The sequence below is a fragment of the Gavia stellata genome, chromosome 11 (genome assembly GCF_030936135.1).
Source record: "Gavia stellata isolate bGavSte3 chromosome 11, bGavSte3.hap2, whole genome shotgun sequence".
Classification (NCBI taxonomy): domain Eukaryota; kingdom Metazoa; phylum Chordata; class Aves; order Gaviiformes; family Gaviidae; genus Gavia; species Gavia stellata.
Genome location: NC_082604.1, coordinates 15,749,937 through 15,769,541, shown reverse-complemented (window position 1 = coordinate 15,769,541; position 19,605 = coordinate 15,749,937). Strand labels below are relative to the sequence as shown.

At 40.3% G+C, this 19,605-nt stretch overlaps 1 protein-coding gene across 1 annotated transcript in view; it reads right to left on the bottom strand.

Moving 5' to 3' along the window:
- Window positions 1-19,605, bottom strand: part of ACAP2 (ArfGAP with coiled-coil, ankyrin repeat and PH domains 2) — a 68,210-nt gene extending 48,605 nt beyond the window's left edge. Inside the window, exon 1 of the mRNA XM_059822613.1 lies at window positions 19,553-19,605. Coding sequence (XP_059678596.1) covers window positions 19,553-19,605 — 53 coding nt within the window. The remainder of the gene's footprint in view (window positions 1-19,552) is intronic.

The window sequence follows — 19,605 nt, the reverse complement described above, 5'->3', positions numbered from 1 at the left end:
ATTATTGTCTAGCCAGAAGTCTACATGTTTGAAGGTAGTAACAAAGGAAAGAAACTAAAAGTCTGAGTGAAATTTCTTAGCTCTTTTGGTGATTCTCCTGGCTCAAACCTGCAAACCTACAAACCTACAGCTATTTAATGAATGACCTTGCAATGAGATTATGAAAAACGTAGCATTTGCCATCAGTCAACTGACTTAGCAGTAAGTTCAGATGGCACACTTTTTTATATCATTTGCTTCTAGCTTAGATTGGTTGCAACTTTCAGGCCAGTCAAATTTTACTTGCCAGTAAATTTGTGCAGTAGGGTACTGCACCTGGGGCGGAATAACCCCATGCATCAGTACAGGTTGGGGCTGACCTGCTGGAGAGCAGCTCTGTGGAAAGGGACCTGGGAGTCATGAGGGACAACAGGATGACTATGAGCCAGCAATGGGCCCTTGGGGCCAAGGCCAATGGCATCCTGGGGTGCATCAAAGAGTGTGGCTAGCAGGTCGAGGGAGGTTATCCTCCCCCTCTACTCTGCCCTGGTGAGGCCACATCTGGAGTACTGTGTCCAGTTCTGGGCTCCCCAGTTCAAAAAGGACAGGGAGCTGCTGGAGAGGGTACAGCAAAGGGCTACAAAGATGATTAGGGGACTGGACCATCTTTCTTATGAGGAAAGGCTGAGGGACTTGGGTCTTTTTAGTCTGGAGAAGAGAAGACTGAGGGGGGGATCTTATTAATGCTTATCAATACTTGAGGGGTGGGTGCCAGGAGGATGTGGCCCGTCTTTTTTCAGTGGTGCCCAGTGATAGGATGAGAGGTAATGGGCACAAATATGAGGAGGAACTTCTTTACTTTAAGGGTGGTAGAGCACTGGAACAAGCTGCCCAGAGAGGTTGTGGAGTTTACTTTTCTGGAGATACTCAAAACTCCCCTGGACACATTCCTGTGCAGTCTGCTCTAGGTGAACTTGCTCTGGCAGGGGGGTTGGACTAGATGATCTCCAGAGGTACCTTCTAACCCCTATCATTTTGTGATTCTGTGATTCCTTTCATGAAGCATTTCTAAAGCATACCTTTTTTTTATTAAGAGACAATATTTCCTTTCACACATCCTTCCTTTTTATTGCTACCTAAAAAAAATAGAAGACTGAGAAAGGATGATGCTTTGTTCAGAGAGGTCATGAACATTGCTGTTTCATCAGGCTATTGCCTTGAGAGCTTGAATGTACTGATTTCTGGCAACGAATGCTACACTACAAAAACCTATTCAACGAGGCTGGGATTTCATGTTACACAGAAGTTGGTAGGAACAGCTGTATTCCCATCCCTTGCTCCCATCACAGGGTGCTTCACTCTTTCAGTCATTCCAGCACAACTGTTCACGGAGCCACACTGTTCACCAGTAGTAGTCCGCCTTGGGGGGAAAAAAAAGTAATAGGAAGTTTTCTGTAATGTTTTTTGGAAAATTGAATCAGATCATTTCACTCCTACAAAAAACTCTTCCTGGAAAAAGTGAGACAGGCAGGGAAGTACGATTTGGAGCAGGAATTTCTTAAGCCAGCTTTACCACTGAGGAGAGAGTACACAGGCCCACAGCTTTACTGTCTCTTGCTAATTCCATTCTAGTTCACATGAGTTCAAGCCAAGAACAAAAAATAAAAAAAAGACTGGATCAGGCCCCAAACTCAGGAAAAGCAGTTTTTACAAGAATAGTTCTGAAAAACACTGCCAGTTGCCTGCAGTTCTCAAACACTGAACACGACATTCCCAGCTTTTTGCAGATTTCACTAACACATAGTTGCAGTCCAGTATTTGTATCTAAAGGCATTCCCACAGTTATATCCTAGGTTTTATATCTAAGCACATTCCTGCACAGTTACATTTTGGCTTCTGCCTCTTCTCTAAGTTCAGACCACGAAAGATTTCAGGCAACATCAGTTTCTCTTTTACTTTATTTTTTTCCATAAATATCTAACTTTCATTTAAGTCTCTAGAATTAAATCTTGTTTCTGAGAGCATTAAGGAGGAAAAAAAACAAAAAGGAAGGAAAAGTATCTCAATATTTAGACTGCAATTTTGTATTCATTTGTTTATAACCACAGTGCAACCGTATTTGTTTCTTTGGCATTAACATAAAACCATGATTAAGTAGCTTGTTTACAGAACTGCAGCAAGATCTGATAAGAATTTAGGGGTTTTTTTTAGTGTATTTAACTAGCAAAGAGTTCTAGCTCCACAGGACTTAATGAGCTAAAAAGTCTAAGATTCAAGATGAAGGAGAGAGATAGAGGCAGTTAGAGCAGGCAGCATCAATACAACACACCTGCTCAGTAATTAAAGCTGTATTCCAAGGGGAAAATTTTAAGACAGAATAAACTCAACTGAAAGAGAAGTAACAACAGAATATCAGAAGACTGAAGAGATGAGGGGCAGGTCAAGAAAGAAGAAGTCTAAAGCAAAGCAGAAAGAGATATCATGGGAGAGGGGAGACACACAGCCCCTCCACCACCGGATTCATTGCAGATCTTTGAATGAACACAGGCCCCTGAAGCAGCAGGCTGGTTCTCCGGGTTATTTCCCACCACCACATGACAAAGGGAAGGCACATCTGGGCCCTACAGCTGGATATGGATCAAACAGCTGTTAGGTTCCAGCCAAACCCTGTTTCAACTCCTTGTTTCTTTGCATAGAACTGGCTACTTTCACTGTTCCCATCATATAAAAACTAGTATAAAAATTCTTCTCATGCAAACGTATTCATAGTATTAGACCAACACGGGATTACAAGCAGAAGAACAACAGAGAGGATGCCCTCAGGCTATCAGAATACATATATCTAATAATGTATTAACACCACCTAGTCACAAAAATTGTTTTCATACTGGATTGGGGAACACATTAAGAACAGCTGATCTGAGCTGTGCTATGCTAATGCTATCTTTACTTTTCTTAATTTAATACTTCTCGAAGCCACAGAATACAAAGGTGCATTTCTCTAAAACATCTGTGTCAGGAATTAAACTTCACAGAAAATTGTCGTAATTCCGCGTAAATCTCATGTCCACAGCCAAGACCCAAGCTCCAGCTATAAACACAGGAAGTGGTCATAAAACAGCTGAGGACCAAGTGCCAGACCTGACATGTACCAAAAATGTTGCTCCTTAGTGAAGTGGGAGCTGGGAGCAGGGTTTGCGTCAGGGTAATCTTAGCCAGGAGGCTCTGGCATTAGGAATAAGGATCAAATCTGCCTCAGTATATGAATCAAAGTCAAACATCTGGGGCTTCCCAAGAGGTTCAAACACTGCGTGGCAACGCACAAAACCAGAACAACTGCGTAAGGGTGGAGGACAACTTTTGTAAATGAGCAGTCTCCCATACCCCTCATGCCCCATAAGGAGGTCTCTCAGGAATGTGTTTCTCTCCTCTGCTGTTCCTCCTCTCCTCCACCCCAGCTCCTAAAACACAGTTCAGTTTGCTAGATACAGCTTCCTGCACAGCTGCAGCTGCAATACCGGAAAAACATAGGAGATGATGGAAAAAACTCAAGACCTGACTTCGCAGCCTTTTTAAATGAGGATAATGTCACCAGTTACCTAGCCCAGCATACAACGAAGGAAAGCTGAACCCTCTAGTGCCCATCACAGCACTCCCCTTAAATGACCAGTGAAAGATTTGCTTCCAGGTTAAGGTACTATGGGACTCCAAGAATCCCAGGAACCAAAACAGAAAGATGACAGCTAAACTCTCCTCTAGATAGAGAATCGGTCACTCTTAGGCCACAAGCTGCAGACACGTGCTAAGGAAATAACAGTCTGGACTAAACCACTACACACTGCTGACTGTAATGCCAAGCACACTGTGGCCACAGAGAAGTGTCTGCTTGGCCTGTTTACTCTTATAGTGTAAAAGGTGGCAATGGTCAATGCTTTTAAAGCAAGCTATTCTTCAAATGATGTTTAACTGCCATCGAAGCCACATCCTGCCTTTAGTCTTTCCCACATTCATCATATTCTAGCTTGCATTTTTTAGACTGCGCTCCTCCTGAAAGTGAGGAGGCTGGAATCAGTAGTCATGAATTAGATGCTGACAAACAACAAATTGGAGAAGTCAAAGGTGCATGGATAATTAACAATTAATTGTTGTTAATTCTAGAATTAACAAGTCCCACTAGAAAAAATTCAAAAGAATAGAAGCCCATTAATAAAGTATCTTCCCATAGTTTGAGTTGTTTTTTTTTAATTTAACTGAGGAAAGTTTAAAGCCTAAATCTTGGATTCACCTCTTGAATATACTTTCAGAAGAACAGAAACAAGTACACAAAATCACCTGCTATTCAGACTGGGACTTCTGAACACATTAATGTATTTGGACTCATAAAATGGGAGTAACAGATTCTCATCATCACAATTTCAGTAGTATTACTGCTAAAGTCTTGTCTTCAAATCTTGTAAAGACACAGCTCCTACTTGTACATATTCTATGCAGAATAGCCCCTTAATGCACAAGTTTGACTTCACTTCAGACAACATGTCCTTTCAACTAACATCCACTACAATTCAATAGCATAAAGTTGATGTGCAAGACCAACCACAAATTATCAACAACTAAATCAAAGTACTTGAGTACACATATTCAAGTATGACTATGTTCACATTTTCTTTCATTTACTGCAGTATAATTTCATGAGACCGGTTGCATATCAGAAGAGAGAATAGCGAAACATTACCATGCTCCACTGCCAGTGGACAACAATTCAGTCTCTGAAGGACAGAGAACATTGAACATGAACCAACAAATGGTCCTGTGATTAACTCCCCTTTGTCCTCTTCAATTAAGGACATTAGGAAAACTGAAAACCAGTTACAAATATATATATACAGCTTACTAATTGCAAGGGCCAAAGCTGGATAAAGCTGGTTCGTAACTGGCTAAAGTAAAACCAATTGATCATTGTAATGCTCATGTTAAATACAAACCCAATACAGACCCTAGTAGAGATTAGCTGCAAGCTATCTGTGCATCCCACAGTGGTATCACAGTTCTAGATTTGTGTAAAAATCAAACTGTATCAAAATTACAAAGCACTAATGCTATAACTTTCTGTGATACCAGACTTAGGTTTCAACCCATGCTGCCCAGATTCAGATGAAAAGGCCAGCAAGATAGTGACTTCTAATCCTTTTGATCCCAATTATCAGACTGAAACAAAATCAGCCATGGAGTTACTTATGGACCACTCCTGACAGTGATTGCATTCAGCATCCTCAGTGACAGAGGGAAATAGGAGTAAATCAGTCACTAAGTTTCTTATAATGATATGAGAGACTTCACAGCAAGATAACTTCAAAGCACCTTAAAGACAACTTGAAAAAAAAAAAGTACTACTGAATGTAAAAAACTGGAAATAGGAGGAGATACAGAAGCGCAAGATAAGAATATGCACCTGATTATTTACAGGAATGTCTCGTCCTCTATGCCAGGGCCTATCAGGTGACAGACAGCGAAAAGGCCAGTAGATGTTAATCAGAGGATGGACTACAAGCTGTAAGTATGATGTAAAGGCAAATTAAAATGTAAGTATACCACACTAGATATTATATTTGCTCATGTAATTGGTCTGCTCTCTCTCTCTCTCCCACACACATAGCCATTGCACCTTGGTATCACACTTCAGACGCTAAGCAACTGCTTACAGATTAGTTTAGAAACAGCCACAGACTAACTGCTGAAGGTGAAATCAGGCTGAAGGAACACACACAACACCTTGACTAGTGCACTGTATAGAGAAATACAATGTTGACAGCAAAGTCCTCCAAACAGAAATCTGTTGTGAACATCACAGAAAAGACAAAATAGCAATACCATACCAAACAAGTGAACAGTCACTTCTACTGGAAACATGTTTCAAGTCTCTGTACCCTGTCTGCTCTCTGCTAAAAAACCCAAGGATCACCACACATTTCACCTACAAGAGGCTGTAACATAACACAGCTATAGCAAAATCACAAAAAAGGGAATAACTTGATGATGCTGTTCCACCCAAAACAAGTCGTAACCACTTTATAACCAATACTCCTGATCCTCTCCACTTTGAATGAGAATGGAGGATGGAAGTAACACAACCTTTTGGGCAACCTGTTCCCATGCTTCACCCTCAGTGCATGTCATCTTCATTGCTGCATCTTTCAATCATCATCTCTTTCTACTGTACACCTTAAAAAGAAAACCCCACACCTATACCTATTACCTGTACTCTATAATCTACTGGGTAACTGAAGACAGCAATTAGACCCTCCATGAGCCTTCTTAGCCTGAAGAAGGCCACAGCCCTCATCCTCTTCTTGAGCACCACGTACTCCATTCCAGTTGCCTTTAGCTGCACATCCTTCATTTTAATATCTTTCTTTTATCGACAGGGCCCCCAATTGGTTGTAACACTCCAGACATAGCCTCATGACAGCTAAAAACAGGGTAATCATCTCTTCCTTCAACTTGCCAGCTATGCTCTTGCTAATGCAGCCCAATAACCTGCCAGTTTTCACTGCTGCACAGGCACACTGCTGATCGATGGTCCATTTTCTGTTCCCAGGACACAAAGGTCCCTGTCTGCCAGTGCTGTTGCATGTGGTTATTCCTTGTCAGAGGAAGTCTTCATATTTGTCTTGGTTAAACTTCAGGAGCTTTCTACCAGTGCTTTCCTCTATCTTGCTGAGGCCCATCTGAAAGGCGGACCTACCTTCCAGCATATCAACTGCTCCCTCCAATCATTGTGTACTTCATTTGATTTCCTTCATCTATAGTTAGATATAAAATGATATCTAGAAGCATCTTAACCAACATGTGAACAAGGAATACATTTGGCACATGTATAATGGCATCAGACAACCACAGATTAAAAGAGAAACATGACATATTGAGGGACAAAGAAGTCATACACTGAACAATAAGGCCTAATAACCTTGGGTAACAGCACAGATACATACAAGAAGAGTTTTATAACTTATGAGATGTGTCATAACCATTAACATGGTCTGAAGAAAGAACACTGTTGCAGCCTGTCACAGAGCCCATTGAAGTCCTGGTTTGGCACCGCAGAGATTTTTCCCCGCTGGCACAGAGCCCCTCCATGCTGAAGAACAGATGATGAATGCTCCCTGACATGCAGAGATAAACTTCCTCAGTCATGCTAGTACTCCTTACATTATTAATTCTTCAGTCATTGCCACAAAACATTTTATCAATAGCTTGGAAAAGCTTCACAACATGAACAGTAGGACTTCGAATTAGAAATGTGACATTCTCTTCACCCCCACTCCAAAATCCTCGAAATTTTCTATAAGCTTGGTGGATTGAAATATGGAAATACATTTCCTGAACTGAAGATTACCATGTTGATGAATAAGCCAAGTTTCCTCAGGTCCATAGCAAGCACTATCCGCATATCAAATTTCCCCAGAGAAAAGAAACAAGAATCAAGTCCTCAATATTAGAAGAACCATTCTTGTATTCCTCCCAGGTCAGACTTCTCCTCTTCTAAAATAATCAAATTAAATAAGACAAAGGTATTTACTGAATTCACTTAATCATTAAAGCAAAAGTCTGCTTGCAGGTAACAGTTTTAAGGTCTTCTTCACCTACAAAGTTTAGTTAATTCTCAGTAATTCATATGGTCTTTAATATAACAAAGAAACAGGACAAATCCCTTTAAGATGCATGCTTCACTTGATTTGTTCCTTACTGCAAGACTACACATGGCTCAAAAGATAATGAACATTATAAACAAATCTGTCTTCGAAAAGAACCAAGTTCTATTGCACTTAATATACACGGCTGAAAGTCAAACTGATTACCACTAAACTTGCAGCAGCATTTAATGTTTCATACACAGCCTGTAAGGACGTCTGTGCTACCTGCTGGCCCTAAATTCTCAAGCTTTTTCTTTCATTACTCTTTTGCAGTAAATTGCCAGAAGTGTCCAACAGTGTTCTTTTCCCAATAGTTTTGCCTGATATTTTTCCCCTAAGCTTTTTTACCCCAGGAGAGCCTGGTAGTAAGCCTAAATAGGAAATCAGCAATGCTTTTCTTCCACAAAGATTCTGATAACTAGGATTTTCTTCATCTTTCAACTTAAATGTTTTGTTCATTATGGGACAGCTGTTAACAAGACAGGGACACAAAGGTGACCATGAAAGCTTCACAGACAAGAAGTTGATTATATTGCTAAACATAAACTCAGATAAGAATGCAACACATCACAATACCTGTCCTGCACAGCTTTGACTAGTTAACTCCAACATCTCAAGAATGAGTAAAACCTTTTTAGGAGGCCTTACTATCAGATAAGGAAGTAAGACTATAGTATCAAGATGTTGCAACAAAAAAGGGCAGCAGAAACAAGCTCAAGAAACTTCTTGTTGCTGATAACTAGCAAACATCACAGGGCTGTTTAAGTCTTTTAAATCTCAGCAACTACCCCAAACACAGCTTGAACACAGAAACAACAGAAGGAATTAAGGATTTCAACATTTGAAAATTCAAGTATGTAGTAAGGTCAGGAAGTGGAACCATAAATATAACCATCAAGCAACAAACTGCAAAGGATACAAAATAGGACATCCCTCCATCTAAAAACTACACCCTAACTATTAGCCTCAAGACCTGGAGTTCCTAGTCAGATGCTAAGGATTCATGTCAACTTCTCTTTTAAAAGCTGTAAGTAATAACAATCTGAGGAAGAATGAAGAAATTAATCCCTGATTTGGAAAGGTACTCCTTATCTACCTCAAATGCAGCCAATATAAAAGACAGGGTAGCAGTGCCTGAAAAACAGAAAGAGTAAATACCACTAGATTCCCCCAGTATAGGATTCTCAGTATCAATATGTCCAGAACTGATATAGCAAGACTTAACCACCTGTACAGAAAACCTCCTATAAAGTAGAGGCAACTGGAGATCAGAGTACTCTGTAATTAACCAAAGAGCATTCTTTACAGATATCATATAAGCTTACTATGAGTCTTGTGTTTGCTTCAATTTCAGAAAAAACAAGGCAATATCTCTCCCTTTCTTTTTGTAATTTCCTTAGTTGCTAACTTATACCTACTACAAGTAGAAAAGTACTCTTGTGTCCAAACCACCATAAGATGGCAAAGCTTTTATAACAAGAGCTCACCATGTTTCAGAAGAGCGAAGGGCCATGAGCTCTCTAAAATTTCAGTTACATCAGGTGGATCTTCTTTACCAAAACCAGAGGAAAGTTTCAGATTTGTTACAAAGACTGATTCCTCAGCAAATATTTACCCTTTTTGTTCATTTCAGAAGCTGAATGTTTTGGTAATGAGCTTTCACAAAATCAGAATACTCTTATTTGACCATCAGAGGGGAGGTCGCAGCTTTGTCGCAGCAATAGACAAATTCTGAACTTGAATTTTTTGTTTCGCAGTTAGGTGTATACACTTATATGTATCTCAGTTACCATAAGTATATTTTACATGTAGATTAATAGTTTTATTGTGTAGTTTTATTGTTCCCTCATACTGAAAAGGCACAGTCTTTGTTTGCCCTATATGCCTTTGCACTGAAGCAGCCAATCAAATGAATCCAACCTCAAGATAACAGAGAATACAGAAATACAGTGCAGTGGTTTTTTCCTCAAACTACTGTTTTCACATTTGGAAAAGCCAGTCTCCTTTCCTCCTCATCCCTCTCAAATAATAATGGATGATCTATTAAGAAAATAAGCATTTGGAATATTATAAAAACTACAAAATGCATATGGTACACCCACAGCCCTGGAAAAAGGTTTAAATATTCTTTGGGTACATTTAGTATCTTTTCTCCCACTACTTTTAGTCATCAGGAGATTTTAAAGACCCTGGGCTTTCCTTCATCTATCGACACTAATTGCAGGTAAGCTATTTCTCAGCCAAACAGAAGTTTACATATCCTTTATTAATTACATACTAAAGATTTTTCATCTCAAATCAACTGCAAATATTTTCAAACAAAATATGGCAAGACCGATACTTACAATATAGTGGATATTTTGCAATAGTAGACACATTTAACACTTCGTTTTGTCATTTTTCATCATTCATTTTGGGATATATCAAGTAGGACAGAATAAACAGGCAGATATATTCTTCAAAATCAGACACTTGACAGAAGAAATCACTCCAGGAAGTTAAATGAGTACTTTTAAAAATCATTCTCCACAAACTGGAGATTCTTCTGGAGGATAATCCTGTAGATAGGGTGTGCACACGTGTGCGTATACTTTTTAAACAGACTCCAATTTAGCAACACACAAATTCAGCCAGAAGTTGCATCCTCAATGAAACATCAGAGATTCCTCAGTCATCTTAAAACAGTTTTTATCCTCAATAACAACCTTGACTGGCAAAGCCAATACATTTGTTCTGTTCTTGCAGTGTGCCTTATCTGATCAAATACTGGTATCTATGCATAGATACCCGAGTTACTCATCGAAATCACCTTTGGAAACAATAGAACAGAAACACACTATTTCCAGGGTGCAGTTCACCTTATCCCGATACATATGGCTAAAACAAATCAAGAGGCATTTGGGATACAACTATTAATCTTCATTAAGGTTTGAAGGAGCCTAAGCCTAAGATCTGCCTTAAGAGAGATGGCTACACAGTAGATGATATGAACTCTTCCTGTTTAAGGAAGTTAAGAAAGAAAGGGCCTATTTCACTAATTACTGAACTCTTTATACAGACAGGAGCTCCAACCAATTCACATGAACACTACAAGTCTAGGAAAGACAAGACATAACCTACTTTTCCAGTTGAGCAGTGAGTCTTTTTAATGCCTTTTGCTAGTCCCAGTTAAGATCACAAGGCCAAACACTGTTCCACGTACATGATTTTTCTTCTTCACCTACCCAGCTTTTACCTAGGTCATCTTAAACCTGAAGTATATTAGCAACAGCATGTTACATAAAACTAATGATGCTATAATAACACCACATGTTTTTTACATTAAAGTTCACCAGAAGAACCCAGTCAAATGCAGAGTCTGTCTACTTTCACAAAGTACTCTAAACAAACAAAAAACCCCACACAAGCTGCATCTTTCTATCTTAACAATAAGCAACATTTAGTCTCCCATTACTGCCCACTGACGAGCAGCAGTAGCAGCAAGGGACTCACTGGAGAGCTGGAGTCTTGGAAGGTGCCAGAGAGTGGGATGGGTCTCCCAGCACCAAATCACATCAGCCACCACCACTGTGCAAAGCAGCTGAGGGAGCCCTGAACCCAGCTCAAGTCACTGCAGCAGTGAGGAAGGGGACAGAAGAGACTCAGTGCCTCCCTGGGTAGAGACCACAGAGCAGAAAACCAAACCCCATCTCCCAGCTCAAATTCCACACCTGTGTTTTGTCAGGCAGAAGGGATAACATTCAAGGCCAGAAGTCAGACTCTGAATACAACATGCCTTTCCTTTGTACCAAAGGAGTGAATTCGATTGAAATTTCAATCCATAAAATGTCATTCCAAGCATCAGCACACAAAAATCTGCTACATGATGTACAGCATTACATAAGTTATATATTTTTAAAAATAATAACAATATCACTAATAATTGAAGACTAGGATATTTAAAATGCACAGAAACGTTGAGTGTGTTTGACATCCATGTGTTCCTACTTAAATTAACATCTGGCACCCAGAAAGATGGAAATCTGGAATTCTCTTGCAAAGAACTTGTTTTTTTTAAATTTTGTGAGATGGAATACATTTCACTACAATATGGCTTCTCCAATTTCTCTATGTATTATATCCAGTTTAAAAAAAAAAAGTACATTTTGGAGGTTTAGAAACTTCAAAATCACATCGTGCAAACTGATCACTAGCTCTGCTTTATGTTTATCCATACAAAATTGTCAGCAGAGGTCTTCCTTTAATGACTGTTACTGAAGGCATATCATAAATTCATGAAAAGAAAAAAGGTAGTTTGTGCGTGTGCACTGACTACCGTTAGACTCTCTCATGCAAAACCACAATACAACTATTTAAATCCCTTTTACTATTGATATACGAACTCTAAAAATTACTCAAGACCATCATGCCTGCATATTGTAGAGTCTTAGAATTTCAAACAGAAGACTTAGAATATCAAACAGAAAGCATGATTCACAGAAAGATTCATGCCACACAAGCACGTTTGCCAACCACCCGACAGGCATTTTCTCTGTTCAAAACCTCCTCTCATTCACAAAACGCTTGAAGGGACTATTTTGCAGCAAATTATTTTCTTAGTCTATCCTTGTGTCTTGTCAGCTGGAAAATGTATACGCAGGCATAAGTTATGTACAGTGCATCAAAACAAAACAACTTATTTACCGTAGGTCTGAGGCCTGGCTACTTTTAATATTTACAAAGTAAACATTAGCTGTAAAGTAATTATTCTGCAGCATATACAAGGACTCCTCTTGAAGAGATCATCAGGAAGGCAAAACAATGTTTTAGTCTACTTTACTGCACTGCTTAAAATTGTTTAGTTTATGATCATAATGACAATATCTACTATTTATCATGTTCTCGATCTAATCTTTTAGTCATATGAAAGGGTGGCAATAAAACCAGGATTTATATTGTCATGCAGAGAAGTATGGAAAGCTCCTGCAGATATTAAAATAATGTTACAGTCCACATGCTAATGTGTATTTCCTCATAATGGTCTTCCATTGCAGACAGCTACTTTCGCTGTCATTTTTGTTATGAAACTGCCACTATCAAAAAGCAAACCACCTAAATTATTACCTAAAGTCACAGGGATATCTAAATTGCAAACAAACAGCAAGTACCTGCTCAAAAAGATCACAAATGCATTTACACAGTTTAAACTTCTATACATGTTTTTAAACTGAATTCTGCATGTACAAGTGAGAGGAAAAAAAATTACATTAGTCAGAATTTATTCTTCTGTTTCCTGTCCACATAAACATAAAGCACTGTAAGATATAACATTAAGTAACCACAAGGGGTTTTTTGGTGGGTTTGCTTTTTTTTTTTGCACTCCCTCAAGAAACATCTGTATTTGCATCTCCTTGAGATACTAAACTAATTGATTTAGCCAGAAAGACCTGCATCAAGACCCAGGCAAAGGGTTCTTGGCTCTGTAAACCGTAATTTCAGGAGGAATGTTTCTGTAGTCATCAATGAAAATTAGATATTTTCCTTTCCTTTTTCTCCCAAAGCAGGTTAGCAGGATGAATATTGCTTTGGGGACTTTTTAGAATGATTTACCATAGTAGAAATTTACCAATAACTTAAGTCATATTGTTCACTGCACAAAGTAATAACGAGAAAAATGCCAACTCTAAATACTACAGTTCTGAGGACAAGGTTGTCAAGAAGCTAAGCCTGAAAAGAGATCACAGGACATCACTAACACTGCTAAATCAGCACATTTGCTATTTCGTGGCCAATGATTTCAGAGACATGTACAGGAAAAAACAAAGCTACCCAAAGCCCACCTAGCCCAAGATAGACAGGATTTCTATTTCCTAGTTGTCACCTTCCTAATGAATATTCTATTTACTAACCCTGATTTCCAGAAATTTTAACATTGATATTCCTTCCCTCACAAAATGTAAAACTATCATCCCCATAATTTCAGTTCTTAATGTAATTACATGAGATGTGCTTAGCCAACATAAATGAGACCCTCCAGGCTAAGGAACCAAACCTCTTCAAATCTATATTTAAAACTTCAATGACTGTAAGAGCTTGTATAATTACAGTCACATTGCATGCACACACACACATAAATAAGCTGTCCTTCTAATTCTGCAAGTACTCATTAAAGATCAGTTGCACAGGCTTACATATTAATATAAGTTCTTCAGCAATTGATCCTGCTGCTGTGCTACAACATTATGATCGCTAGCAGATTTTGCTACTTACTTCCACTGTAAGCTACCTTCTCAGTTGGGGTTTTTTTTTTAAACATTCCCAGATAAAAAGACTAAAACCAAGGAAGTTAACATTTTAAGTTCCTATTAGCAATCTGAGATGTAGTTAAGACATTTCAGTTTGCTGTTACTTAACATGAATCATAATCAAACAAAGCAACAGAATCAGAATCACCATTAAAAAACCCTAACCTTTGTAATACATAATTTTTAATTAAAACAATTCAGGTGCACTAACCTAATCAAGACAACCTGATTTCAGGACACATTTCTCTCATCTCCATTAGGACGGATTGTAACAACTTACTATTAAATTTGAAAAGGCTTTAAAAGATTTCAGTGTGAGAGATTTTGACGAAACTTATTTGAGAGGGATATTCGATGAAACTTCTTTACTCTAGTATGATTACCCCGGAAGAAAATGCTTTAACACTGGGTTCTATCTTCCAATACATCCCCCTTTCTTTAGGTCAATTATTTTCTTAATGTACATTTGAAGGATGTAGTCACAGATTTAAAAATAAATAAATCATTGATTAGAGACTGAGCAGAACAGCACATTCACTCTAATCTCCACAAAAGCAAAGAATCAGAAATCTAGAAGCACACAATTTACCTAACCCCAGACGACTCCTAGCAGTATGGACAGATGTTGTACACATGTAGCTCACCAGCATCGCACTGAGATTCTCCTCCACATCACTACACTTCAGCTATGAAAAGTGCTGTTCTACAGTCACATACTGGAAATTATAAACATAACAACCGCATAGGTATGAAAAACAGTAAACACAAATTTACAAACAAATGTTTGGCAGCTTTCTCTTTTGACTTACTGTGTCTTTCTTTTTCTGTTCTTCTGCAATACTTTCCACCCTGCCTTGCCAAGTAAGTTACAAACTTGCTTTTCAGTCCTAAACACCAAGCCCAGCCCAAATATTTCGTTGGAAATTCCTCCTAAAACAGCTAGGTAAGTCTGAGCAAAACAAACAGATTTTGTATGCAGACAGAGTTCTTGGTCACATACCTCTTAACACCTTAAATGTGGCTGAGTTTACCCACGTGAGCAGCCTCAGTGATTTCTACAGTACCATAACCACACACAGATTACCCATGCCATAAACCCATGCCGAACAAGAGGAGTTTACTTGCTACACGCAGTACTGCAACGCAGCAGGTCAGGAAGCAGGCTGCACTGCAGCACTGTACCCACTGGAAGTCAACACAGAAGGGACAAGTTTACTGATACTCCGATTTCTACGTTTTCTTCCAAAAGTAATAAGCAGACTAAAGTATACAGGTTAGGCACGTACGCTAATTTCTCTGACTACTGAACAAGACCTATTGCAAATAAGTTAAATAAGTCACTTTCTTATTACTCATATTTTAAAGTGGCAAAACTCTGCTGGTTACCCGGGAAACGGATGCTTAATAACTAAACTTTGGTTACACTGTACTAAAGGAGAGGAAAAAAAATCATAAATCTCATGCCACTTTATGGCTTACTAGTGACCTATTCAGCCTGCATCCCCCACATAGGCATGAGATGCATCTCAGCTGGCCCCATTTTGATAGACCAGAATCAAAGCCATAGAAGAAGAAAACCAACTCACATACCAGGGAACTTCAGTGACAAGACAGTCTTCCTTACACTGAAAGCCCGCCAACACAAAGCAATGCTTTAGTTCGATCTAAATGGAAGACTCCTCAGAGAAGTCCCTTTGAAGGGAATACACTATAACTACCAGTTCTACCCAGAAACTACCTTACTAAGAATGGTAATTGGCAACAGTTTCATTTATATTCTTTCATCCAGCTCGTTCATCCATCATCTGTTCTGCAGCTGGGGTCTCAAGAAGTGAATAAAAAATTGAGCACAAAAAAAATTTCTAACTTCAGCAACAGTGACAGATAAGGACAGAGAAATTATCTCAAAAATACACAGCTTTTTACTGATGCATTTTTAAAGACTGGAACACACTGAAGTTTTTTCCAGAGTTCTTATAACTGCACGCATTGCAAACAACAGAATTTTGTTTTTTCTATTATTTGTTGTTTGTCAAGATTGTTAACTGTTACTTACAGCAGATATATTTCCACATCACTTAAGCTTGCTTGAAAAATTTAGGTTCAGAGTGATCAGTGTGTCTGCTACAGTGCATATCTCACTCATTAAATGTTCTTTAGTTACAAAAAGAAAACGTGAAAATGAAATAGCAATTTAAAAGCCCGTCCATTAAACTCTGAAACTGAAATCTTATTAGATAGGGAGAAAGTATTATTTCACAATACTCTTTGCATACCAAAAAAACACTCCAGGAATTCCTGATTATATACATAGAACTCACCAGCACAGCTCAGTTCTTACTACTCAAGGACTGCTCCAAGGCCCCTCCCCAAGCAACTTCTTCATTTGATGGGAAGTCATCTACACACTGTAGGAGAACTGCAAATGCATTTCCTTGCTAGATCTTTGGTCTGTCCATTACAAGAGGGAGTCATGAAGGAAAAGCATGTGATCTCAGCGAGAATATTTTCAAAGGAAGAATGGATTTAAAAGAAACATGATTGCAAATTTACAAAAATGTGCCTGAATTCACAGCCTTTTCCATTACTCTTTTAGAAATCAGTTTCTGAACATCAACTTTCCAACCCCAAACTGATTTGGTATGTCATAAGCTTTCAAACCTAGTGATGCAATAGGCCATCATTGCCTCAGGTTTTATAATTCAAAGATTTCTTTAGCTACAGGGCGGGGGAGAAGCATGCCTTACTATGAAATAACCCACTATATTTCTGACATGAATCTTTACAGCCATTATTATCTAATCACATATAAGCAAACTCAACAGTGACAACCCATGCTCCCTTCATATGCATTTTAAGCAAGCAAACAAACCTTTATTTCTTTGATTTGGGTAACTATGATATTCCCAATTACAACTCAAAGCCAAAAGATATCAACATGAACTTCATGTGAAACAGATAAGCAAGAAAGCCATGTGTCTGAAGCTGTATGTAGTAGCATGTTTTCAAAGATTTAAATAGCTCCCTGTGAAAACAGGGATTTGGTGACTCAGGAACTCTTATTCACCCACGTCCTCCCAGTTCTCTCCACGACTATAAGAAAATAAACTATGACATTTCTATACACTATATGCCTCCCAACACGTTTATTTAACTGCTCCAACAGGTACACTGATGGGAAGGACAGAGACTACACCCACCTGCTCAGCAAGCTCAGGAGAAAGCTGCAGCTCTGCTTTGCTATGAGATAAGGAACACAGCACAGGAAGGTGCTTTATGTCCACACTACTCCCTGCAAGAACACTAGGACTTTGTAATGACTTTGCTCGACATTAGTGTCTCTACCATCCCTTAATAAAACCACTGCAGTAAATTTCATGTAGAAGGTTTCTAGCATTTGGTTTAGGTAACTCATACGAACACCAAAAAATGACCATAGTTATAACAGCAAATTTTTCAGAAATACTACAGGATTTTTGCTTCATGATTTTAACCACTTCCTATCAGTTAAAGGTTGGAAGGATGTTTTGGTGGTTACACCAAAGGTTTTCTGCTATTTCTTCAAAGGTAGTAGCATCAGAGACTGTCAGAAAGACCATAATGTGCTAGAAGACCCTGACAAAGTATTTTCCACAGTTTCTCTCCTTGAAGCAAAGGAATCAAGAGGGCAGAAAGGAAAATGATAGGATGAGAATTCAAACGAACTGGTATGTCTTAACTTGAAGAAATAGCAGCACACTTCCACTCACAAATTTTGGTCACAATTTCTTGCTTTCTCAAGTGTATCAGTAATTAAAAAACAAACAAACTATATTTAATGGTATAGTTCTTTGGCTAAATTAAGCCAGTCTAAGACTGCACTGTCACCAAATGGGATGGACCCACATTAAACATAGTTGTGCCAGAAAGCACATATAATAGCAAGCATGTCCCACTCAGGGCAAAGCTTTGTGGAACAGCTAAGCCAATGTAAAAGTTCTCTGTTTCCTTAGGGGAGGTCTCACTCCCCACTGCCTTCCTCCAACCTTGCTTCTGGCAGTGAAGTTTCCTCTTCCTCCTCCCCATAAGCTTTAGTGGGTTTCACACCTCTTGCAATGCTGACTCAACTCACTAATCCAGCAGAAAACCATCCAGCCTCTTCTGCCAGGGCAGCTAGCTCACTGAAGGATCCAACAATACATGTCACAGTCACCAGAAAAACCCGTGGCAGAAGCGGCCAGGGAGAAGCTGGCAGCAGAGACAGGAGAGAACAGGAAACCCAACTTCTGCCAGGGGTAAGCCATTCAAACCTTCTTCAACTTCCTCCACATCCCAGAACCACGCAATTGCTACAGCTGACACAAAGAGGAGGCGTGAACACAGTCAGAGACCAGAGGAAGAGCAGGACTATTTCCCTCAACAGCAAGACCTCACCCAGCCTGTGCCAACCACAGAGCCACAGGCACTCCAAACACAGGCTCGGCATGGGACAGGAGGGGCACAGCAGTGACACATCACATCAAGTCACAGAGCTGTTTGCCTCTCCATCAGCTAGCGGGGTGATACCAGGCACAGAAAGTGAGCCTGTGTGCACAGACCAGCCACACGTCCAACAGAGAGGCAGAATTATGTTCAGTAGATACAATGGTGCAAAATGTATATATAGAAGGGACAAAAGTGCAGGGAAAAATGAAGGGGAAAGTTGCCCAACATAAGCAGGAGTAAGCCTACAGCAGTGACAGGCAAGTGGTCACTTGAGTGGGGAAAAACAAAAGAGTACATGCTTTGGTCTGACAAGGGAAAGTAATATTATATCAAGCTTGTTTAGTACTGGCACCCCAATAGTGGGCAGACTGAGTACAGACACATGCAGCAGACGCAGGCAGGAGACACTGGGAGCTGAAGTGTAAGCACAGCTCTGAAGAATCAGAGGTGGACCACCGGGGAGTTCACGCTCTTAAGCTTGAGCAGGCATTGCTGTGGCTGCTAAGCATTTTCTGCACCAGCTGCCTGCCATCCTTCACCCCCCTATCTGCCCAAAGGCAGATGACCCCAGCAGTGATCACCGTAGACTGTGCTGCCTCCACATAAATCCCAGACCCTGCACATTGCCCACCCACTCCCACGTACCACACATGCTGCCCCCTTTCCTTGCACTCTCCAGCTCCCACATCCCCCTTCTCCTCGGAGCCCCCCCACACCCCAGCAAGACCCTCGTCCTTTCAGAGCCCCACAACAGCCCCTTCCTCACACATGGCCCCCTGACCTCCCTACACAGCCCCTCACAGCCACCCCCTCCATACACGCTGCCCCTGCCCTGCCACCCTACACTCCCCACACCCTGTCCCTCACCTCCCCACAACCGCCCCAGCCCACCACTCTCCTCAGAGCCGGTTACCCACAGCTCGCGGCCACTTGTCACCCTCCAGGGCCTCCACAAGCCCCCTCCCCACCGCCCGGCCCGCCCCAGCAGCCCCTTCCCCACCCTGCTGCGCGGCCTGTCACCCTGCAGGCAGCCAACCCCGCTTCCTGCCCCCCCCGCGCGGCCCCCAGCACCCTGCTGCTCCACCACGGCCTGTCCCCCGCCACGACCCCGGCCCGGCCCCTCCCCAACAGCACCTGAAGCGCGGCGAGTCCTTCAAGCACTCCTCGAAGTCCACGGTCACCTTCAT